The following is a 25,515-nucleotide window of genomic DNA, read 5'->3' on the forward strand; positions in this document are numbered from 1 at the left end:
TACTTCAGGTCTATTGCCGCGAACCAATCTTGGCGTTGAACACATGAAAGGATGTGTCTCTGTGTGAGCACCCTTGAATGGAAGCCTGTACTGGGCCAGATTCAGAACTTGCAGATCTACGATTTGGTCTCAACCCACCTCTGTAAAAAAATGGCAGTAAAACCCTTTCTTCATCTCAGCCGGAAGGACAGGCTCTATCACGTCCTTCACTAGGAGGGACAGCGATCTCCGCCCAGAGGACTGCTGTGTTCTCGGCTCGTAACAAGGGTGAAAGCACTCTGTTGGACCTGGGCAGGTGCCTGAAAAACTGAATCGCATTGCCAAACTGGAGCGTTCTGATGACCCAGCATGAAGGACTGGGAAGCGCTTGTCCAGACTCTGTACCAGTGGCAACAACGGAATGATCCCCGGTGTACCCGAAGTGGGCAGGGGATGTCGGGAGGCCTTGCACTACTTATTACTCATGGAGAATGATTGGAAACCCCAGATCACCCTCAGTGCTCGCCACCAAGGCCTCATACCCAGAGGTAGAAGAACCAGGACGGGAAGCAGCTGAGGGGACTTTTGTAAAAGTACGAGAGTTGCGACCGCAATGTTCCCATGGAGCATGATGCATCAACAAATGCTGTTTCATCATGAGTGCAGCCCATACACTGAAGACAGAGTTGCCTCTTTCAGAAAGCCACTGATGCACACAGGGGAACTCCCTGCACTTATCTGTACCAACGCTGAGAGGGACCGCTGACGTGTGCTCTGGTTCCAGCAGCAGTTTCAAGGTGAATGGAAATAGCTTCTCATGAAGAGATACTTTGCATAGGCTCTGAAGAACAAAGCTGAAGTGTGTGATGCAAGGTGGCCGCCTTATATACCCGTATGTCCAGGGACGTGGCCAGGCATGCAAACTCCACACGCCAATTCCAATGGCCTTTTCTGAAAATGTCAGAGGTGTCTGGGGCTCCCAAGTGAGTGACACAAAGGGAACAGTATTGTGTTCAGTACCCGGCATTGCTTTCTTTGACAGAAATAACTTTATTAGGTGACTTTTTTTATAATTATACATTTTTTTCACAGTACTGTAGCTAATGAGTATACCTGAAATGATCACATATTTTGAGAGATAAAAGACTGGAAGGATAGTATTTGGAATAAAAATCATTGAAGGGCCCCATGAATGTCACCAAAAACCCTGTTTGATAGAGGAAGTTGAGAGAGCAGCTCTAATTGTTTTTATTAAAATATATTTTCTGTACTGTTCTTTTCACACACATACACACAGACATGCCCATACATACAGTATAAATAAGGTTGGATGGGTTAAATGCAGAGGACAAATGGGTTACTTGCCCTTCACTTTCACTTTTTCACTTTTTGATGATAAACTCTTCAGAACAATGAGTCTCCAGGATCATGAAGGACCCCTGGGTTAAATAAGTTTCTAAAATCACAGTTCTGCTGTATCAGCTTTGGACTTCCAAGGAAAGGCTTCAGCATGAAATTGAGCTGAGGAGATTATCAAAGAAAATTTCCCAACAATCGAATGACTCTCAGCTGTAGTTTTGACACTTCATGGCCTCTGAGGGGCAGCATTGTAGCATAATGTAAGTGTCTTCTGTTGCATTTCATCAGCATTTTCAGAATACTGAAAGCTTAAAGAAGGGGAAAAATAGGGGGGAAATAAATAAATAAAAACATTAATGCATAGATGATGTTGTGATATAGCAACAAATTTTAAATGACCCGGGATATAAATAAAAATCCATGGTGGAGTGTACAGCCTATTCATAGTTCCCACACTCTTAACTAACTTAGAAACATCAATTTGATTTGCTGTCTAATCATGAAACAAAATAAACGTAAAAAATTATAGAAAAGCCATTGACATTTTCTAAAGTCATAGAGTTTTCTCCTAGTTATGCTGGGCTGGAATAGTGAAAATTATTATTATTGTTTTTTACTTTAGTTCATAACTTTATTGGTAACTTCATCATAGATTGAATTGAATAGTAAATAAAACAGCTGTTGTATCTTATAACTACTTTTACAACATGGAAAATCCAACATTTGTCCAAAAACAAAATCCAAAAGATTTTTACACATATGTGAAATATTTCTTGCTTGGAGCCACCAAAGGGGAAGAAAGGAAAATAATGGATCATCATATTTGTGTGACAGACATAGAGAGTGAGAGATTACCCTGCACTGTATGCCACTAATAAGAAAAAAAACCAGCAAAACACTATTAGTCACGTTATGGAATTATAAGGTTATATCTGACATTTTTTGTCAAGATTGAGTTATTCACATATTCTTGTTCTGTGACAACTAATTTACATTATGTGATGTTTTTTTAATGTTGTGTATATTTTGGGGCTTTTCATTTAGACAAAAGGGTTCTATCTAGTCGAATGGAATGCAAAAACGTTGGAGCTCAATATCTCAAAACTGCTCTGAATCCAGATAGACTCTTATAATTCCAAGATGGTGTATACATATATTAATAATAATAATATTAAATGTCCGCATGTCTTTAGAGCAGCAGAATGAATGTCAGCTCAGAGAGAAGTGAAGGTCAGATGTGAGCAGATCTGCTGAGTTGACAGACAGTCTGCTGTCATGTGACGTGTTTGACGTGCAGCTGCAGCATTTCAGATCCCTGACTTTGCAGCTCACGCATGAGACTTTTGTCCCTCAGCTTCTTTCTTTTTCTCGCTGTACTCGTGATTTTTCACTCTCTTGACTGTGATTGACAGAAAGGCAGTCTGAACGGTAATTGGCCGAGGCATGTAACGTGTTAGTTATGCGACTGCTGGGTGAATCGCAGTAATGCAGGCACAGTTGGCAGTCATTGAAGGGGAAGACATTAGAGGACAACAGTGTCTCTATCAGTGATCCAGCGGTTGCACATTGCATTTCAGTGCATGTTCATATGCAGGGCATTGCTTTAATGAAAGGGGAAGAATAGTTGTGGTAGACAAGTTGTGAAAATAAGACATTTTATTTTCACAACTTGTCTGGCAAAACTATTCTTCCCCTTTCATTTCTTAAAGCAATCTTTGGTTACACTTTATTTTAAGGTGACATTGTTACATTGTGTAGTTATATATTTAAGCACTGAGTAATAATAATCAACTACATGTTACTATGGGTCAGGGTAGGATTTGGTTTGTTGCATGTAATTATGCATAATTTACTATTATTACTATGGTAAGTACATGTAACATATGTCACAAGGACTCTGCTAAATATAATGTTACCCAATCTTTATATTGTGTTGTTATTATAACATAATATTAGATCACAATGCCAACCTCGGACATGATATTAGTGGAACTGACAACAAAATGTGCACAATTTAATACGTTTTTACAGAAAGGAATTGAACAAATGTGTAAAATGTCTACATGAGCTGACCTTTTATTACTCTCTGACATTCTTCGGCATAGGTTGATTTTATGTAATAAAAATTAAATATTTAAATATAAATTATGTAAAAAAAAAAAGATAAATTCTATCAAATTGAAATTAAAGTCAACACAATGCATCTTATCTCATTTTACTTTCATAATATTATGTATTTCTAGGATTTTCAAAATGAATAAGAATGTGGGACGGGCCTTACTTTTATACCGAGAAACGATTGGATGGCAAAAGTGGGCGGAGCCAGAACGGCTCCTAACTTCATAGGGAAGTTCATCATAGATTTAATTGCGTTGTAAATAAAGCATCTGTTGAATCTTATAACAACTTTTACAACATGGAAATTCAAACATTTGTCTAAGACTTTTACATACATGTGAAATATTCCTTGCTTTAAGGAGCCAATAAAATGGGAGAGAAAAAAAAACAATAGATCATCAGATCATGTGACAGAGATGAGAGATTAACCAACACTTGCCAATAATAAGGAAAAACAGCAAAATAATATTGGATGGTGAAAAGTGGCGGTGCCAAGCAGAATGGAGCCAGAACTGCTGTTGGGTTATGTTTGTGCAATGGCCCACATGACCTGAGAAAGTCATTTCAGAGGAGAAACAAGTTATTACATTTTGATAAAACATTTGGAAGTACAATCTTGCCTTTGTTTATTCGGGATAGTGTGCAATAATATGTTGTTCACTTAGGAAGACTGGAACATGGGTCGAATTCATGTTGATTTGAAACATTTTTAGAATAACAAACTACATTTTCAGTGGTGTTTAATCTGTTTGCTGTTGTGTATCATATGTGAGCAGACTTCAGAATATCTCACAGTAAGTGTGTGTGTGTGAGAGAAAGAGGCAGATTAGGAGAGTAGAAGTGGAGCGAGACATTATTAGCAGCGAGAGGGGAAGCGTCGCTGTTCTTGTGGCAGGTTGAGAAAGAGGAAACAAACACACAAATGAAGTTGTGAGGTACTGAGAGTGCATGTCACAGAGACGTTGGGATTATCAAGCAAGGCACAACACACTCACAAGCATGAGGACGAGTCCCATGGACCACAGAGCAAACGCTGTGAGATACTGAGACATGACAGGCACGCTGGTTTTGGCATGTGTTGCTTGACCCGGGCACTGAAGGGAAAAAAGCAGCAAAGAAAGACCAGACAAACATTCAATCTGAGGCCATGGGGAGTGTTAGTGAATTGTGTGTGTCCAGTTTTCAAGCTCTATTGTGTCCAACGATACCAAGGACCCCTCCAGGTAAGAGCCGTCTAATCTTTCATGGCATTGTTATCATAACCAATACGTTTTCTATTAACCAGACTTACCATGTTATGACTGACAGATGATAAAGAGGACATAATACCAGAATATCATACAGACTTGGTGGGATCTTGAGCCAATAAGCAGCATTGTGATGGTGTGTTTTGGATGGTCAATCACCAGTCCACTAGTTTATATCACTTTGAGAGGGTAACAGCAGTCTTCATGTGGAGTGCAATAGTAGGGTATGCACTATAATCAACATGTGATGGGAAAGCAAACTGAAGGACTGAAGTAGTGGGAGTTTGTTTCGGTCTAATGAACCTGTATACTTGTATGGTCAGCTTAAAGGATCTTCAGTCTCTCAGGCAGGAGCCGAGGGAAGAGACCGGTAATGCCATTAAGGGCTATATAGGCAGACGTAATCCCTCAAACCCAATGGTCAAGAGATTTTGTGAGCATCTTTTCCAAAGTTGGGTCTTAAAACCTCACCAGACCTCCTAAAAGTGGCCTTTGTTTAGGTATCCTTGTCTGGATCTCACAATTTACAGGAATAGTTCACCCAAAAGGAAATATTTCGAATAATAATTGCTTTAATTCCAGTATATTCCTCACACAAAGCTATTGACTGACTTTAGAAGACTTAGAAGTCATATGGACTACTGCTATGATGTCTTTGTGATATGGTGCTTTTACTTTTCTTTTTAAAGGGGTCATGACATGTTTTTTTTTATTGTATTATTATGTTCCCTTAGGTGCAATTATAGTATTACTATAGTTTTTTTTTTACAAAAAAAACGTTTAAAATGTAGTGATGTATGACCTTTTCCCACCCTGTTTCTCATCCTCTGATTCAAACAGTCTGTTTTGGGGGTGTTTCCCCTTTAAGAGTTCAGTGTTAACGCCCACTGTTATGATTGGCTAACGTCAGTGCCTATGCATCAATTATTAACGCCCCCAGCCAGAACATTTGCGGATTCGGCGTATTTAAAAAGTAGTTTAAAGTTTTAAATACATTACTTACAGTTTGCGTCGTCGTTGTTGAGCCCAGAATAGTCGGCACGGACTTATCTTTGAGCAACAGTTTTCTGGCAAAGCCAGCATCATTTTGGGATTTGTTCTCAAAACAGTCATCTAACACTGCCGTGACTGAGACGTCCGCAAAAAATAAAGTGCATCCATTTTTCCCCGACGTCTGGATCTTTCGCAGCGTATTCAAAGATGTAGTTTGTCCACAGCCAGGAACAGCACATCTGCGGCATCGTAATTTCCCTGTACACAGACCCACTCGCTGTCCGTCGACTGAACACTTGTGAGGCGCGCAGCGATACGAAATGAGCGTAGTTGTCTTGCGCTTTAAGCGTAGTTGTCTTGTGCCGGAGGCGGTCATATGCAAACGCTGGCACGTCACTTCGTACCGTGACGTCACTTCTTACCATGGATCCAGAACGAGCTGTATTTAGAGCTTGATTAAATAAATGATTTGTTTATAATGGGGAGGACGTCTTAAGCTACGAAACTTGCAGGACGTTTTAATGGTACAAAGACCTCTTATATACCAAAACATCAAGGCAAATTTGGTTTCTCATGTCATGACCCCTTTAAAGGGGTCATGAACTGTAATGTCTGCAATATAATGCATGATAGAAACACAAGACGAGGATATGCAAACTCACGTTTCAGATTTTACTCAACAGTAGCTGGCCAAGCATACAGACATAACCAAACAAACCCAGAGCATACATTTGAAAACAGACCTTAACAATAGAACAAAGATGTCTGCTATGCTGATATACAACAAACTGAATTTTTTTTATTATAATGTTTCCTGGGTTGTACTTCTAATGTGTAGTTTAGAAATAAAAGGCATTTTTCCAACACTGATGTTAGCCGTCTGATTTGAACGCACTGTTTGAAGGGGCGTGAGACGTCAGTGTAAACGCCCACTGCTGTGATTGGCTTACATCTTTGCATATTAAATAAGTATTACATGTTTTTATTATTACAGTTGTCGAGATTTACTAGCGATGAGCATTGTAGTCGATGACAGACATGTCTGTTGAGCGCATGAATGCAGTGATCTCGTCAAATTGATTTATGTACACACGCAAATGCTTTTATCATTAAATAACAGTGGAAACACAAAGTAAATAAGAGATTCATTGTGCAGTGTAGACAGCGTCATTGATTATAATGGGAGTTTTGGCGAGAGTCCAGAACATACTGATAAACTTGTGCTGTTTGATTGACAGGTCCAGCGATTATAAAGGGAGCGTTTTTAATCATTGTATATAATTTAATCACAACTAAAACAAGAGATTATTTTTATGCTACTAATAGAAACAATGCGAAGTCAGTAAATCAAGCCTGTGGCTAAACATTCAATGTTTAGCCACAGGCTTGATTTACTGACGTATAAACAGCAACAAATGATTTTGAGATACGCTTACTGTACATGAATCATATCATGAATCAAATCATTGAACACAGATTAGTCATTTGTACGGTTACTTACATCTTGTGGGATTACTGTCAGGTCCATATCTTACATTAAAAATACAATATGTCATTTTTTTCGCCGCTATGGGCCGGTGAAAATTTATCATTAAATTTATAATTAAGCAGAATTATGGATCTTGTCATCAAGCTGATGGATCTAATAATGTTTATGGATGAGTGAATACATTGATGTTTTTATCATGACTGAGGTATGAAGCAGGGCGCGATTGCTAATGAGAGACAGATATCAGCGTACACACACGAGTCCCGCGGATATAAAGGAATAAGGACATTTAATTCTACCGAACTACCCGCAAGTGCTGAACTTATACTCACACAGGACAGTTTATTAGACGAATGAAACTTGTGAGGTAACGCAGCGCTGTCTCACTCGCTCTACACCATCACACTAAACTGCATTTGAGTGTGTTAAAGTTCTAATGTTATTCTATGTGTTCGTTTTTTGTCTCTATGAGACCAGCAGTAAGCTAGATAAACATTAGAATAACATACAGATCATATTCTAACATTTAATCATGTTGAACGATAACATTGATTAGTTTTATCTACATTTGCTCACCTGTCTAATAAAGTACATGCAAGAGCTCTGTCAAGTTGTGAAGCTCTGTCAAGGTAAGTTATAGGTTGTCTTGATTCTTGAAATATTTTTTTTCTACTAATTTTCTTCAAATAGGCAATATTCAGAAAACAGTTGCAGGCCATGAATCAAAACAACCAATCAGCTCCAAGATAAATCACAGCATTAAAAAGCATATAGTGACAAAGATGTAAGTGTGTACCTGTGAGGACTTAACTGAACCAGACTGGATATTTATGTTGCTTTAATTCATTTTATTATCGGCAAACACCAGTATTGGCTTTTCTGCTACAACATTAGGCGGGTAGCTAAATAAGATTAGCTAATGTAGCAAGCCTTGCGGTTCCACGTCTCAGACTGGTCCTGAGATTGATCACTTCAGGATTGTGCTGTATTTCAACATGAATGTGGTGGTGATTTTTCACATAGGAACTCAGAGTGGTAAAGAAAACGGTGTTCTTCAAAACGTGCGATGCATTTTGACTGGACAGACATTGCCCTATCACTTTCAGTTAGCACATTCACTAGACTGCCAGATTGAGGAAGTTTGTCAGCATGTTGAGTCAGCATGTTGAGAGAGGGTGCCAGGGACGGACTGGGACTAAAAAACGGCCCTGGACTTTGACTAGGCCCGGCCCAAAGCAATCGGCGCGCGGAAACTCGTCAACAACAACAACAACAATAACGCCTGGCATGAGTGTCACAAGACTTTAATTGTGGCTCATGATACTATCCCATCCAAATTATAGCAATAGCACTGATGTTGACTAGATGTTGTGTTAAAAGCATATTATTCTAGATTAACTTGAATACTCACATGTAAATGGAGGTCTCAACACACTGCAGTCCCTCTCTGGCTGAACCAATACAAAACAGGTATCTGAAACACACAACACATAGTACTGTATGAGTTATATGATAAATCACAAAGTAAAGAGGTATTAATATACAGTTTAACTTGAATACTCACATGTAAATGGAGGTCTCAACACACTGCAGTCCCTCTCTGGCTGAACCAATACAAAACAGGTATCTGAAACACACAACACATAGTACTGTATGAGTTATATGATAAATCACAAAGTAAAGAGGTATTAATATACAGTTTAACTTGAATACTCACATGTAAATGGAGGTCTCAACACACTGCAGTCCCTCTCTGGCTGAACCAATACAAAACAGGTATCTGAAACACACAACACATAGTACTGTATGAGTTATATGATAAATCACAAAGTAAAGAGGTATTAATATACAGTTTAACTTGAATACTCACATATAAATGGTGGTCTCAACACACTGCAGTCCCTCTCTGGCTGAAACAATACAAAACAGGTATCTGAAACACACAACACATAGTACTGTATGAGTTATATGATAAATCACAAAGTAAAGAGGTTTTAATATACAGTTTAACTTGAATACTCGCATATAAATGGAGGTTGAATACTCACCTAAAAAAACAATCCAGCAATGGAATTTTACTCAATGTTGGGGGATAAGGATTTTCTTCAACAGGTCGCTTTGTTCTGCAACTCTGTCTATGACCAAGTCATTATCAAGGGACATGAGGATGTCTTTCTCTGTGGACATAAGCATGAATGCTTCCAGGTGTTCTTGTGACTGTGTGCTTCTTATTCGACTTTTGATGTGTTTGAGAACAGAGAAACTTCTCTCACAGGCTACCTGTGTCACAGGCAGAGTAAGGAGGTACCTGTATCCCCAGCCAAGGATATGATAGGCATCTGTGAAGAGGTTGTAGCGTTTCAGAATTTGATAGCAACAGACTGGGCATTCCTTACAAGATTTGCACTGTTTGTTTAGTACATCTGTGTCTTCTTCGTCATCATCACAGCCGCCCCCTACCATCCTGACTTTGTACTCTTCAAGTGCAGACATTTTAAGCCGTGGCCACTGAGCTGCCAGACACTTTAACTCAGACTGCAAATTGACAGCTGTTGCTCTGCTGTCAAACCTGAGCAAGCATTTGCTAAGTTCTTGAAATGCAGAATCAGGCAGAGTACCTGATGACACTTCAGCAAAGTTTCTCGGATCAAGAAGAGCCAAGTCGGCATAGAGTGTAGCATGGGTCAGAAAACGCCTGTGGATGCTCTCGGTGATTGTATCCATAATCTGGTTATGGACCTCAACTTCATAGGCTCTGTTTGCATCTGTGAGAGTCTCATCACTTGTTGTCATTTCTCCAGCCATCATCTTCCTTTTCCTCTTCCTTTTCTGTGGAAGTTCTGCCTCCAATTCAAGCTCACAGTCCTCTTCCACCATGAGTTGTGCATTTGCCCACTGGACAAAGGTATCAGCAGCTTGCTTAACTGACTCAAAATCTCTTGCCATGTTCTTCATGGTTTCTTGAGTTGCCATTACCATCCTGTGTGCAGTTAAGATATCTAGTCCACTTGACTGTAGGTATTTTGACAGCGGTGTTGTGACCTCAAATATCCGCAGGAAAAGCTGAGCAGTTAACACTGTGTCATACCTCATCAGAGCCTCTAAGAATCCAGCTTTGACACGCACTGCAGTTTTTAAATTGGCCTGACTTTGAAAGACGCTGAGTGTCATGAGGACATCAATGTATAAAGCCTGGTCTGGTTTTCCAAATGACCCAAAGATCCTCTTCAAGGCTACATCTTTGGCCCACCACCTTGTCTCTCCGATAGTAGAGAGACGTCTGTGTCGAGTATCCTGGCTTCTTTGTTCCCACACATTCATTCTTTGATACGATTCACGAATGAACACAGCAATGTCATTCATGAGGGAGAAGAGGGACCCACTGGATATGGCCATTTCAGTTGTGTCAGCCAGAACTAGGTTCAGCACATGTGCATAGCACCAAACATGTACCTGGTTTGGGGCTTTGGATGACAGGAGTGTGGAGAAGCCTCTGTACTTGCCTTGCATGTTTGATGCCCCATCTGTAGCATTACTGACACAGTTACTGATGTCCAGATTAAAACGTTCCATCACATCTGTCAGCATCTGGACAAAGTATTGACCAGTGGATGCCTCACACTTAACCACTGCAAGAAGCCTTTCCTGAATTGCATCTGTAACATATCTCAGAATTACAGAGCATTGCTCATGGGACGTAATGTCTTGGGTTGTATCTATCTGCACAGAGAATATCACACTTTCAGCAACCTCTTTTGCAATGGTCTCCTGAATTAGACACTTCACTGTAGAAATTACGGTGTTCACAGTGGTTTTGGATAAAAATGTTACAGCAGCACCGCGACCCCTAGCCTGTGACTGGTGCATCTTTTTACTTTTTGCTATGCACTCAGTGAGATGTTCCTTCAAACATACATCATATTTCCCTAGAAGAATGATGAGCTCTAGGAAGTTGCCGTGGTCAATGTTGTGGTCATCTAGAGTGTACGCTGCCTCAGATTGCTGTCCTCTGTAGCTCAGTCCTCTCTTTCCTATGAACTTCACCACATCTACTACTCTTTCTAACACCTGCCGTCTCTTCCTCACTTGATCTCTGTGAGCCACAATTTGGGGACCATGTAGCAGGCTAGCTATATCTGATTTAGATGCCCTCAAAAAATATGCCTCAGCACAACCTCTGTGTATGTTGCTCCTTTCATGTTCCTCAACTCTTTGACTGATATGGTTCCAGTCCTGCATTCCACTTATGAAGGGACTGGTTTCAGTTGGTTTGGCAAATGCTAAACATACTGCACAATACAGGGTATGGTTCTCTTCACAGTATGTAAGCCATTTTCTCTCTGTGCCATCTTTGTGTTTAAACACTCTCTGTACTGTCCGGTATTTTGTCTTCTTCTGAGGGTGGTATGAAAAAAAACCCTCTAGGCTGTGACTGTCTGACTTGGGGCGCTTAAAAAAATTCAAAGTTGAGCTGGAGTGGGTGTCTTTCTCAGATCTTGGTCTAAGCTCAACCTGAATAAACAAATGATGGAATAGATTTTTTTTTTTTTAAACAGGTTTTATTCCAAGATAGCATGGAATAGATTATACAATATGCTATTATAACAGCATATTATACAATCTATTCCATGATGTCTTAAAATTAATTTATTACTTACTAATGTTAATTAATTTATGCAGTAATTAATCTTACTGCACAAATAATAATACCACATCTAAATGAAAACACACCATTACAAATGTAACTTCTGTATTCAAAATCTTCAAAGTTTGTAAGCATTAACTGTAACGTTACCAACATTTTTTAAAGTAAAATCACAACATATTTCTTAATATTAGCTACTGCATGTGGCATTTTACAGCTAAAATGTTGAAGTTTAGCTGTTTTAACTTCTGTAATCATTAAAAATGTAGCAACCCCTGAATATCACTTCCTAACATCATCCCTAGCAAGTAACTCTCTTTCTCCTCTCATGTTCCATACTTACTTGCCCTGGATCTACCTGTGGAACCAGCTCATCTTTCTGTCCCTCATCACTGGTGGTGGCATGTTGCTGAATAGCTGTCTGGCTCACTTCTTCACTACTAATATTTAACAGCGAGGTGGTGCTGCTGCTGGCTGTGCTGCAACTAAATAGTTCAGTTATTTTGTGACATTTAGCTGCTTCACTATCTAAATTCCGCAATTTTTTTTCTCTCGCCTTCTCAGCCCCACCCTTTTCTTTCCGCTTTTTACCCGCGGCCGCGTTATGCATATTGTTTGTTTGTTTCTATGCTTCTATGTTCTACTTCGTTCTATCTAACGTCTTTGCTGTTGGTTTCTTCCTCCTCATACCACTTCTTCTCCTTACTTGGCGGCCGCGGCCAGTGCAGCTGGCATCCAACTTAAAGGTGCATTACTGCCACCTACGGTACTGGAGTGTGAAACAGATTAGTGGGGGGAAAAAAACAGGTAATGACTGCGTGCGTGGCGGGTGGTGGGCCGGCCCACCGGCCGTCCTGAGTACCGGCCGTTCTGTGATTCTCCAGATCACACAGATGGCCAGTCCGCCCCTGGAGGGTGCTTATGGGGACAGGAATTTCCGAACCTGAATATTCCGGTTTGTAGATTAAGTTGGTGTGATGCACAGTATGTACAGAGGTTGATTATCGGGAATTAGCTGTTGTGTTGGGCAATGGAGCTTTGTTCAGAAATGCCATCACACAATGGTGTTAGAGTTCATTTGAGTTCATGTTGCTGAACTCTGTGCCTCCCTCAGCTTCATCACACTCCCGACTTAAACAAAAAGCCTGCATGAGTTTGAACTAATGCATGAATGCCGTCGGAGAGTCTTGCGTTACTCATCTAAAGGCTCGCAATTTCATACACTCAGTCGTAGCTAAATTGTTGATTTAACTGTTTGATATAAAGTGCTTCTTTCTTATCATGGCCAAAACGAACATACTAATCAATTTAAAAGTTTTATCTTCAACTTTTATGGCATGGCCATTGGCAGGGTCTTAATTTCACCTCTGGTCCAGTCCATTTACATTTATGCATTTGGCAGACGCTTTTATCCAAAGCAGCTTACATTGCATTTCAATGTACACATTTACATACTTATCAGTTCTTGCATTCCCTGGGAAATGAACCCATGACCTTGGCGTTGCAAGCGCCAACGCTCTACTGTTTAAGCAACAAGAAAGCCAATACCAGTCCAATGGTATTCGGTGAACGTTTCCCCCAAAAAAACATGACAATCTCCAGCTAATTAGCACAATGGAAATGTGTAACAAATCCCAAGATAATGTTGCTTTAAATGCTCTTGATGATAATTAGTCTGAACTAAATCCCTGACCGTGTGTGTGTCAGTGCAGAGCAGGTGCTTTGAGATTATAGCTGCCGTCCACTGCGTGACATGGAAATTGTTCCCTACGTTTTGACTACAGCTGGAGGCGGCGACGGGGAACTGATCAAGACAAGGGTTCATTACTCTGACCGCTGGAAAATCACAAGAGGCGGACATTTAAGACACAAGATTCAAAGCTTCATTGCTGTGTTTGCTTCACATTTTGTCGGTTCTCACTAAATTTGGGTATTACCAGTTAACACACTAGTTAACATATGAGAGACTCAGCATGTTTTTTGAACTGTGGTGAACTCTGATGAACTCAGACTCAAGGTTGAGTTAGAATCCATTTTGCAGAAGAGTTTAATTAACAAATGTAAACAATTGGGCAGTAAAATAGGCAGTAGTCAAATAACAGGCAAACAGTCCAACGGGCAATCAAGGCAGAATTGAAAATCCAGAAATGTAAATCCAATAAACAGGCAGAAGATCATAACATGAGGCTAGACAATGATAGGGAAACACTCAGTGAGGCAGGTGAACGGGCAAAACTTCGCAATGATACCCTTATGGAAATAAGTACACTTAAGCATACTTTTAAAGGGATGGTATAATGCCCTTTTCACAAGATATAAAATACATTTCTGATGTCCCCAAAGTGTGTTTGTGAAGTTGTAATACCCCACAGATATTTTTATATAGCATGTTAAAATTGTCACTTTTTGAGGGGGAGCAAAAACGCACCGTTTTTGTGTCTGTGCCTTTAAATGCAAATGAGCTGCTGCTCCCGCCACAGAGGGCGGAGCTTCAAGAGTGTGTGTTAACAGCTCCGATTACCTCACACAGACACACACTAAAAATTAAAAAAACATACAATATTTTCTGTTCAAACCAGAGTCAGACAATAATGAGAGACTCATTATTGTCAATAAGAATTGACAACATGTAGAAGAACAGGACATTTCTGAATGGTTAGTTGATGAATCTTCTAGTCATTGATTAGCATATTCTGTCTTGATAATCTATAATCGTGTTCCTGGGGGCGGGGTTTATGTAAATTCTAGGGTTGGGACACTAACCCAGAAGGATTGTCGTGTAGTCCCTACCAGCCGTTTGTTGTAGTCCTTAAAAAACTATTTATTTAAAAGCAAATATCTCCCTTTGCTTTGAACTTTGAGCATTGCAACTTTGCAGATGTTTATGCTCAAACAGCAACATTACACACTAAAGTAAATTAGTATTTTTTTATGTATGATCTAAGTACATCTTTATATGTAATAATTTCATACAATTACTTTTATTTTCTTTGAAATATGGTTAAAGTGAACTGCTGAATGTTCTAACAAGCATTTATGGTAAACTAAAATATAGTTTTATGTAATTTCTATTGAAACTTGAATTACATGTAATTAAATATATTTGTAATTACACATTTGCAAAGGTGAAGTTGCAATTTAGTGCATTTAAAATATATTATCTATTAAATGATACACTACAGTTAAAACTATAACCATGTACTTTGCATGTGCTTTAGTGAGTTCTCTTACGAGAGATACTCTCGTACTGCGTTGTCGTAGCAACGCATTGGGGAAAATCCTTTTCCACGAGAATACTGAAGCAAAAATTATCCTTAATTTTGTATCTATGTAAAACGCTTTGCCACAGCATACAGACCTAGGCGAGACAGCTCGCGCGCCTATTGGCTGCTGTGCGGCAAATGCTTAAGCCAATCGAGTGATTGAGCCCTTGAGTGACGTCACACCCAATGAGGGCGCTTCGCGCCCTCCTGCATCACGTCCCGCCGAAACGGGCGTGGCTTAGGGCTATATATTTCGCTCACAGGCTTATGAACTCTGATTTTTAATCCTTCAGCGAAGACACCTCATCGCTGATCCGAGTTGGAAGCTGCGCCGTCGAGAGAGCACATCAGCGGGAGAGACGTGAAGCTGCTGGCACCGCCGCCTTCTTCGCCTTCCAGCTGCGCGTTCCGGCGCTTATATCCTTTCACTTGCAAACTAAACTGTATTTGTGTGTGTGTGAGTTCGCCGGCGCGACTCACACTTTGTATCTAAAAGAGCAGCGTCTTTTTCAAGATGCCTGTGGAGGACGACTGCTGTTCTCTCCTCGCTTCGGGTAGCGAGGGATGGGCGAGCTCCGAGGATCTCCCCACCCCCGCCGCTCGCGAGCGTCGAAGAAGAAAGGACAGCATCGCTCACGCAGGCCGTCGCGAAGCCTCGGCCTCGAGTGATCGGCGCCCGTGGAGCCTGCGCTTACTGGCTGGATGGCTGCTTTCTGCAGGAGGATGTACGTTACCGTCCTCACGACTCGCGCTTCTCTTCCTGAGTTTCACGAAGAGGTTGCAGAGTCCGGGAAAGCCCCTTTTCGACCAGGTTCCCTAGCCAGCCTAGGAAAGCGACGGTGTTCAAATCCCGCTGCGGCCGGATTTTCACCAAAACTTTTCGCTCGCACGGTCCCAACACACGTGACCGTGCCAGTGTATTCTGCAGTCACCAAACCGGCATCAAGGCCCGTTTGCCTGCACACAAACGCCGTTTTCACGACGTCCCAGGTAAATCTATAAATGTATTTTCTGGTGTCCCGGCCACGGCCGATGGTGTTTTGTGTGTAACTGTAATGCCCACGACTCAGTGCTCATTCGTACACACAAGCACAGCCCTACATAATACAGGGCTTGCACACATAAATCGACTCATGTCGATTGTGCATCACATGTAAGTTAGTGAACGTGCCCGCTTTTCAGTGCCCACAATCACTACACACTGCATGTCCCACGGTTTCTGTAAAAACGAAACAAATGCACGGTCAGTCAGTTCTGATAGACAGTACTCTCTGTGCTACGTGGTGTCCCGGCCACGGCCGATGGTGTTTTGTGTGTGACTGTAATGCCCACTACTCAGTGCCCATTCGTACACACAAGCACAGCCCTACACAATACAGGGCTTGCACACATAAATCGACTCATGTCGATTGTGCATCACATGTAAGTTAGTGAACGTGCCTGCTTTTCAGTGCCCACAATCACTACACACTGCATGTCCCACGGTTTCTGTAAAAATGAAACAAATGCACGGTCAGTCAGTTCTGATAGACAGTACTCTCTGTGCTACGTGGTGTCCAGGCCACGGCCGATGGTGTAACGTGTGTGACTGTAATGCCCACTACTCAGTGCCCATTCGTACACACAAGCACAGCCCTACACAATACAGGGCTTGCACACTTAATATCGACTCATGTCGATTGTGCATCATATGTAGTGAGCGTGCCCGCTTTCAGTGCCCACAATCACTACAGGCTACATGTCACATGGTTTCTGTAAAACAAAACCGATGCACGGTCAGTCAGTTCTAATAGACAGTACTACCAGTGCTATAAATGTACCCGCGTTCACGCACCTACATTTATTCACTGACATGCCGAGCCCTACGGGACTCGCCCCGCGCGCTCCCTCTCAGCTGAGAGCTGAGGGCGCGCGGGCTGCCCGCTCGATAAGGCGCGCCCCCGCATCAAACGCGGCAATGGCGTCCATGTTACAGCACACGGCTCTCGTGTCGCCGCCATTTCGCGACAGGGCCCGGTTTTTCAACCCGTGCACAAGCATTACAGTTCCAGTGGAACTCGTCCAGCCCTCCCCCTCCCGGATAACCACCGTAGAGGGGTCGAGCGCGGACATTCTGCCTGCTGTCATCGGCGCGGTCCCCGCCTCAGATGTTACGAGCGTGGCGCTTGAACGAAACCTGCGTGCAGGCGCTCGACCGGCGAGCGATGCTATAAAGGTGGTAAACGTGCCCGGTCCCCAGTGCCCGCGTTCCCACACAAGCATCACGGTTCCTACGGAGCCCGTCCAGCCCTCCCTCTCCCGCCTGAAGGCTGTCGAGGGGTCGAGCGCGGACATTCTGCCCGCTTTCATAAGCGCGGCCCCGGCCTCAGATGTTGCGAGCGAGACATTTCTGTCGCAGCTCACGAAAGCCGCTGTATCGCGAGTCGGTCAGAGCGCGCTTTTCACTCAGCCCCACGTGCAGATGCATGGGAGAAGCTTCCCGGGGTTTCAAAATGGGTGATAAACATCATAAAAGAAGGCTATTCGCTACAGTTTCGCAGACGCCCTCGCCGACACGCGGCGCGCGTTGAGACTTCGGTAGATTCGAATGTAGCACACCTACTTCAAGCCGAAATTCAGAAACTTCTGAGAAAAGGGTTTATCGAACCTTTATCTCAGGCTCAGAGCGAAGGGGGGCTTTACAGCAGATACTTCCTGGTACCCAAGAAAGACGGGGGTCTCAGACCCATACTAGATCTGAGGCAACTGAACAGAGCGCTTGTGAAACGCCAGTTCCGAATGCTAACGACCAGAAAAATCCTCGCGCACGTTCGCCAAGGAGACTGGTTCGTGTCAGTAGATCTAAAGGACGCGTATTTTCAAATACAGATTGCGTCACGTCACAGGCGATTTTTTAGATTCGCCTTCGAGGGCCAGGCATACTAGTACAAAGTCCTGCCGTTCGGCTTGTCTCTAGCACCCCGTACATTTACGAAGTGCATGGACGCAGCACTCGCTCCCCTCAAACTGCAGGGTGTTTGAGTGCTGAACTATTTGGACGATTGGCTCATTCTAGCCCAATCTCATTCAGAGATAGTGGCGCACAGAGCACTGCTGCTGAGTCACCTCGAGAATCTCGGTCTCACAGTAAACTGGGAAAAGAGTTCGCTATCCCCCAGTCAGAATATTTCTTTTCTGGGACTGGAACTGAACTCGCTGTAGATGACAGCGCAGCTGTCACAACAGCGCGCGCTGCACATCCAACGCACAGTCAGCTCATTCCGCTGCGGTGCTGTTCTCCCTCTAAAGAGCTTTCAGAAATTGCAAGGTCTGATGGCCTCAGCATCTGCAGTACTGCAGCTGGGTCTGCTGCGCATGCGCACGCTGCAGATATGGCTCAAATGGAGGGTGCCATGCAAAGCATGGGCCACCGGTCGGCTTCGCCTCAAGGTCAATCAAGCTTGCGTTGCAGCTTTGAAACCATGGAGGTCAAAAGACTGGTACCTGTCAGGTGTAAGCCTAGGGACTTCCTCGAGTCTGAGGGCGGTGTCTACGGACGCATCCAACGCAGGATGGGGAGCGCTGCTCGAGGGCAGACCGCTGTTTGGCCTTTGGTCAGAGCGAGAAAAGCTCTTCCACATAAACTGCCTCGAGATGTTAGCAGTGTGCAAAGCGCTCACTCGCTTTCGTCTCCTGGTTATGGGCTGCCATGTACTGATACGTTCAGACAGCATGTCAGTAGTGTCCTACATAAATCGCCAGGGCGGCCTCAGGTCCCTGTCATTATACAGGCTGACCAAACGCCTTCTGATATGGGCGTGCTGCAACCTCCTTTCACTAAGGGCGGCGCACGTGCCGGGGCACCTGAATATTGGACCAGACGTACTGTCCAGGAACCGCGTTCCTGCAGGAGAATGGTCGTTACACCCACACACAGTACAACTGTTGTGGAAGAAATTCGGCAGAGCGGAAGTGGACCTCTTTGCGTCTCCAGAGAACGCTCACTGTCTAGAATTTTTCTCAAAAAGCAAGGACGCGCTGGCTCATCAGTGGCCGCGCCGCCTGCTGTATGCTTTTCCCCCTGTCTCCCTCCTGACCCAGGTGGTGGAGAGGATCAGGGAGGAAGGATGCTCAGTGCTGCTAGTAGCGCCGCGCTGGTCGAATCAACCCTGGTTCCCAGCTGTGATGCAGTTAGCCAGCACCGTCCCATGGCCAGTGCCTCTGAGGAGGGATCTCCCCTCTCAAGCAAATGGTTCGATTTGGCATCCTCACCCGGAGCTATGGTCCCTTCATGTGTGGGCCATCAACGGGTATCCGCTGACCTCCCTCAGGGAGTGTTAAACACAATCACACAAGCTAGAGCTCCGTCTACGCGATGGCTCTATGCGTCTAAATGGTCTGTTTTTTCTGGCTGGTGCACGTCTCGCGCCGTGTCACCCCCAGACTGCGGAGTGACAGAGGTTTTGTCCTTCTTACAAGAGATGTTGGATAGCGGGAGATTCCCTTCCACACTCAAGGTATATGTGGCGGCTATAGCGGCTTTTTCTGAAACCGCACACGGCCAGTCCATAGGAAGGAACGATTTAGTCATTCGGTTCCTTAAAGGAGCTAAGAGACTTAATCCCCCCAGTCCCACAGTTCCCATTTGGGACCTTTCCACGGTGCTGGACGCCATGAAGGCTCCTCCTTTTGAGCCTCTTCAGGAGATTGATATGAAACACCTGTCGCTCAAGACGGTGTTTCTCCTGGCTCTCGCTTCAGTGAAGCGCGTTGGGGACTTGCACGCGCTCTCAGTGAGCGCGTCGTGCATGGAATTTGGGCTTAATGACTCCAGAGTCGTGCTCAAACCTAAGCATGGTTACGTTCCAAAATCCCTAAACACACCGGCGCAGGTTATTTCCCTGTCTGCCCTTCCGGTCATCGGGGATAATATGGACGAAAATTTCATCTGCCCGGTAAGGGCATTGAGAGCTTACGTGTCGCGCTCGTCTGCTTTCAGACAGACAGAGCAGCTTTTCGTTTCGTTCAGTGGGCGTCTCAAGGGACTGGCCACTTCGAAACAGAGCCTATCCAGATGGATAGTGGACGCTATAGCTCTAGCGTACGCATCCAAGGGCATTCAGTGCCCTTTGGGTGTTAGGGCGCACTCCACGAGAAGTATGGCTTCTTCGTGGGCTTGGTCGAGTGGGATTGCCTTACAGGATATTTGTATGGCGGCAGGCTGGGCCTCACCGTCTACATTTATCAGGTTTTATAACCTCGAGGTACCCGCCTTACAGGCCAAGATATTATCGGTTTAAATAACCGTATTTGTTAGACTGACATTTCAGTCGTCAGTTATGGCATTATTATGCTGAACTGCTAACAGTTAATTCTGTACTGATCTGCTAAGCGCAGTCTATTCTGTACTGATCTGCTAAGCGCAGTCAATTCTATACTGATCTGCTAAGGCAGTCCTTTTGCGAGAGATGGTGGTTAGAGCCCACCTCTTTCAGGATTCTCTGTGAGTCCTACAGGTGATTATGTACTATATGAACCCCAGCTCAGTGCTCTGGGTCTATGGTGTCGGATCACTGCACACACGGCGTCTTACAGGGTGTTCCCCAATGCGTTGCTACGACAACGCAGTACGAGAGTATCTCTCGTAAGAGAACGTACTCGGTTACTAACGTAACCTCGGTTCTCTCTAGAGAGAGGAACGAGTACTGCGTTTCCTGCCGTGTATGCGCTCTGGTTGTTTCGCTTTAAAAATCAGTTCATAAGCCTGTGAGCGAAATATATAGCCCTAAGCCACGCCCGTTTCGGCGGGACGTGACGCAGGAGGGCGCGAAGCGCCCTCATTGGGTGTGACGTCACTCAAGGGCTCGCTCGATTGGCTTAAGCATTTGCCGCACAGCAGCCAATAGGCGCGCGAGCTGTCTCGCCTAGGTCTGTATGGTGTGGCAAAGCGTTTTACATAGATACAAAATTAAGGATCATTTTTGCTTCAGTATTCTCGTGGAAAAGGATTTTCCCCAATGCGTTGCTACGACAACACAGTACTCGTTCCTCTCTCTAGAGAGAACCGAGGTTACGTTAGTCAACACATCAAAATAAGTGTACTTATTTTCACTTAAGTGTACTAATAAGTATTATTAAAACAATGATTTAAAATGTTTTAAGGTAAAACTTTGGTTACACTTTATTTGAAGGTGTCTTTGTTACACTGTAATTGTACGTTTAAGTACTGAGTAATATTAAGTAACTACATTTACTTAGGGTTAGAATTTGGATTTGATTTAGGGTTAGTTATGCATCATTTATAGTTATTACTATAGTAACTACATGTATGACACTAAAAAGTCTTACCAAAACCTTTAATTTGACATCATTACAAGGTTGACTTCATAATACTGTACTTAAGTGTGAAAGATGAAAGTGACTCTCTTTAGTACACTTAAATTACATTTTATTTGATTAAATTATTAATCAATAATTGTATTATCTACAAATACGGATAGTTCCGGTCCTAGAGTCGTGTTCAAAGCTGTTGTTAGTTACTCTTCAACACATTTTATTGCGCCACTGCAATAAATATTAAAATAAAATAAAAATTTGGACTAACCATTTTATAAAAGCAATAAGCCCCATGAAGCCGTGGTTTACACAACATCGGCCCTTAGCTGTTATAAAATCACTGTAAACCTCGGCTTCACGTTCGTATTGCTTTAGTACACTACAAGTGCACATTCAATACAAGCGCACTTCTTTTTCACTATAAATTACACATAGGCACTCTTCTAGTAATTTGGCTTGAAGTCATGAGCCTGTTCCCTCCAGATTCCTGATGTTGCGGAGTCCAGTGATACACAGCGCTTGAAGATCAGCCATGTTGGCCATCTGGCCCACTGAACACCTTTGGGGAAGAACTGGAGCGGTGAGCCAGACCCCATCAACAACAATTAACATCAGAGCCTCTTCGGTCTCACTGAGTGTTTCATTTCAAACGTTTGTTGGAGAAAGAGCATTAACCTCTGCAATAGCTTCCTGGGAAGGTTTTTCACAAGATGCTGCATCCACAAACAAAGACCAACAATTAAAAAACATAGTGCAAGAATGTGTCCTGAATCATTTATCCGATCAGGTCAGACATGCAGGAAACTCTTGACATATGTGTGTGTGTCTGTGGGGCTCTTTGTCCTAATAGTGGGATATTGTGTCTCTCTGCTCTGAGGCGTTTGCCAGGAAATGTCCACTGCTTTAATCTTTCCAGCAAGGTCAGAAACGTGGACGAAGCAGCTGGAGAGCCAAATCCAGGACTTAGTGGATTACTCAGGCTCTTATGGCCACAGATTAACCTCGATTCCAGTTGATTCCCTACGGGCCTCGGACATGAGATATGAAATTGACTTTATGCTAACTGTTTTTGTCTCTGTTACTCGTTCTCTTGTAATTTGGTTAGTTGGTTGAATGTGCATATTTAAAGTTTCTGTCACAGAAATAACAATGCAGGTCTCGTTGGAAAGCTCTGTTTACACAGCTAGTGTTAAGATGTGTTTCGGTCGATCGGATCACGAGTGAACGAGGGAGACACATTCCCGTTTACACCCGGTGTTTTAATCCGTCTCTTTTGTCCACTTTCAAACACTTTTGTCCTGATTTCTTCGAGGGGAGGGTCTATGAGCGGATAAAAGTGTGTGTTTGTTTTAGATCTTTCGATCTAATGAACCAAATGAGTGTGTGTTAGAAATCATGAATGGTGAGAGAACATTGTGCTTGGTACATTTTTCATCTTCAAACCAAACTTGGGTCTCTACTAGCTGACCCCGTCTGGCTAGAACTCTTCCCATAATGTTCCCGCATTAGGTCAGTAAATGCAGAGAAGATGATATTTTACGGTGGTTTGAACACATGAGTGTTTACACTATGAAAGCAATCCGGTCGAATGTGTTTTCAACTCCCTCTGGAAGTGGTCAAAAGTGGACAAGTGCAAAAAAAACTTTTACCGTCGTCCACTTGTGATCCGATCGACCAAAACGCTTCTGTAAACTGGGCCTATGGTCGAACTTAGTTTATCTTGGCTGTGGATCTAATGGGATCTGAAACACACACACACACACACACACACACACACAAAACAGACTACCCAGACATACAACACACATTCCTCTGTATAGTGTACGTAACATTGGCCCAGATAATTAAATTATGTCCTACAAATGCACAGTATTAAATTAACTACCACAAAGCAATGGTAACACACAGGATATATTTCTGTCATTATTTCCTTTTCGAATCTGTTATTTTTCTATGACACACACACACACACATGTTTTAATTAACTTTTTTACAAAGTTATCTTGTAGCTCTTTTCCTTTTAAACCCATAATGACCACTTCTGTCAAGCTCCAAACAAGAAAAAAAAAGGATATATTAACTCCTGGAAAATATTATCCATGAATAACAGCTTTCATTTTACTACACAAAGCTATCATAGGCCTTCAGAAGATTTGGGATATAGCGCACAAGTCATATGGACTACTTTTGTGGTGCTTTTGTGTCTTTGTATCTGCGTTTCTCCCTCAGTTTCCATCATTCATGACAAATGCCTCGTGAAAGTCTCTTTGAAGCAGGATTGAAATGGCTTGTTGTCCTGTGCTGTCATTCCTCGGTCGGAGCCAGCAGGGGTCACTCACTGCATTTCTCTTCAAGTAGACTCTCAACTGGGATCATAGTGCCTTTGCAAGCTTTCATGCTATATGGTGTTCAATGAAGTACTGGAAAGCAGCATGAAATCAAATTTAGCACCAATTACTTTAAGCAGCACCCCCCTTTTTAAATAGACGTGAAAATGCACATTTCAAACTTAAATGGTTGTAATTGATTTTTGTAGAAGCGAAATAAATTAAGGAAGTTAAACAGAAAAAAGTTATAGAAGTTTGTGTTTATGAAAATGTACAATGTTAAAAAAAAATATTTATATAAAATATATATTTTCAAAACCTGGAGGACTCTAAAAATGCAACAAAAAAAAAATCAAAGCAAAAATCTGAACAAGTTGTGTTTCAAATTTTAGGTTTGCTTTCAGTGAGATTTTGTTTGTGCGCAGTACCAAACTTGTCCACTAGTTGACATTACTGCCCATATAAGGGCGCCTCCATTTCCATATGTTGTGTGAGTCTGAACCATTATTTTTACCATTTTCATACAATTTATGAAGTAGACATCCTATTCAGAAGTATAGGATGGTTTGGCAGATTCTGAAATGAATTCAACCTCTAAGAAACACAGAAAGATCACGTATGTGCATTATAGCTCGCTGCCACATCACAAATGGTGAATCTATTATTGTTTTCTTTATATTTAGAACATTTTCAGACCTTTTTTCTAAAATAATTGAATGGATGCTATCTTTTGAACACTTGGCATGAAAACAAACTGAGGTTTCTACCATTCTTTCATGATTTTTCATGTTTTCACTATTTCAAAATAAAGGTCTGAACACGCCTTAGGAGTATGAACATATTCTTGTTGCAAATTGATAAATTACGGCTCCTCTGTCATTTATTTTGAAAATCAGTCACAAATATGTAAACTAGAGATTGTAAGCTTTCAAATTATATATACAAGATTAGTTTAGGTTTAGTATAGGATATTACGGTTTTAAATATATGTAATGGCTTAGCCAATATAAGGGGTTAAGGCAAGAGAATATGGCAAACCAATGTTTTTTTTGTTTTTTTTTATCCCATTGTAAGATTTTTGGCTATTTTGACATCATACAATTCATAACATCTTTTATTTCTCAGACTGTTTAAAAGAAAATATCCCAAATACACACTTAAGTGTTTATCTAAATATACTTTATCTGAATCTGTAGAGTTCAATTACAATATATAGTGAAGATTATGTTCTCAAAATGTGTTTTTGTTTTTGAACTCTCCAGCTCAGCAGCTTTACATGCACCAAACTTTACAGTTTTATCAATACTCTGAAGGTTTTTACCAAGGTTTGTTCATATTTCATCCACGCTGATATAACAGTTTATCCTAAAAACAGTCCTGTTGACAGTATTTTCTGATTAACCTTTAAATGCAACAACATAAAACCGTTAAGAACCTGGCTTTAACCAAAGTTCAGATCTCTAGTAGAAGTGCAAACTAATGTGTATTTAATGCCTCACTTGCAGATTTAAAAATAAGATTTCCAAAAACATGTAACACACAACAAATGTCTCGGTGTACTGTGATGAATCAACTGGTAAAGTATAGTTGATATCTGTTAGATCAGCTGTGGGGTCTTGTGTGCAAGATTCACCAGTGCACGTTATTCCAAAAAGACAAAAACAAGTTTTCTTAAACTTTCTTGATTCTCCTAAAAAATAACTTACCTCTTCTGCTTTATGTTACTTTTCAACCACTCCAATCACATGGCTCCATTCTGGTATGTTATTGCATGTTTTTT

The 25,515-nt window shown here is 42.2% G+C and overlaps 1 protein-coding gene across 1 annotated transcript in view; it reads left to right on the forward strand.

The window, feature by feature from the left end:
• Positions 1 to 4,233: 4,233 nt before the first annotated feature.
• The window catches only part of cyth1a (cytohesin 1a), an 89,448-nt gene continuing 68,166 nt past the window's right edge, over positions 4,234 to 25,515 (forward strand). Inside the window, exon 1 of the mRNA XM_079605847.1 lies at positions 4,234 to 4,679. Within this exon, the coding sequence (XP_079461973.1) occupies positions 4,604 to 4,679 (76 nt within the window). The 5' untranslated portion in view covers positions 4,234 to 4,603. The remainder of the gene's footprint in view (positions 4,680 to 25,515) is intronic.

Source organism: Phoxinus phoxinus (genome assembly GCF_949152265.1).
Source record: "Phoxinus phoxinus genome assembly, chromosome: 1".
In the NCBI taxonomy this organism is placed as follows: domain Eukaryota; kingdom Metazoa; phylum Chordata; class Actinopteri; order Cypriniformes; family Leuciscidae; genus Phoxinus; species Phoxinus phoxinus.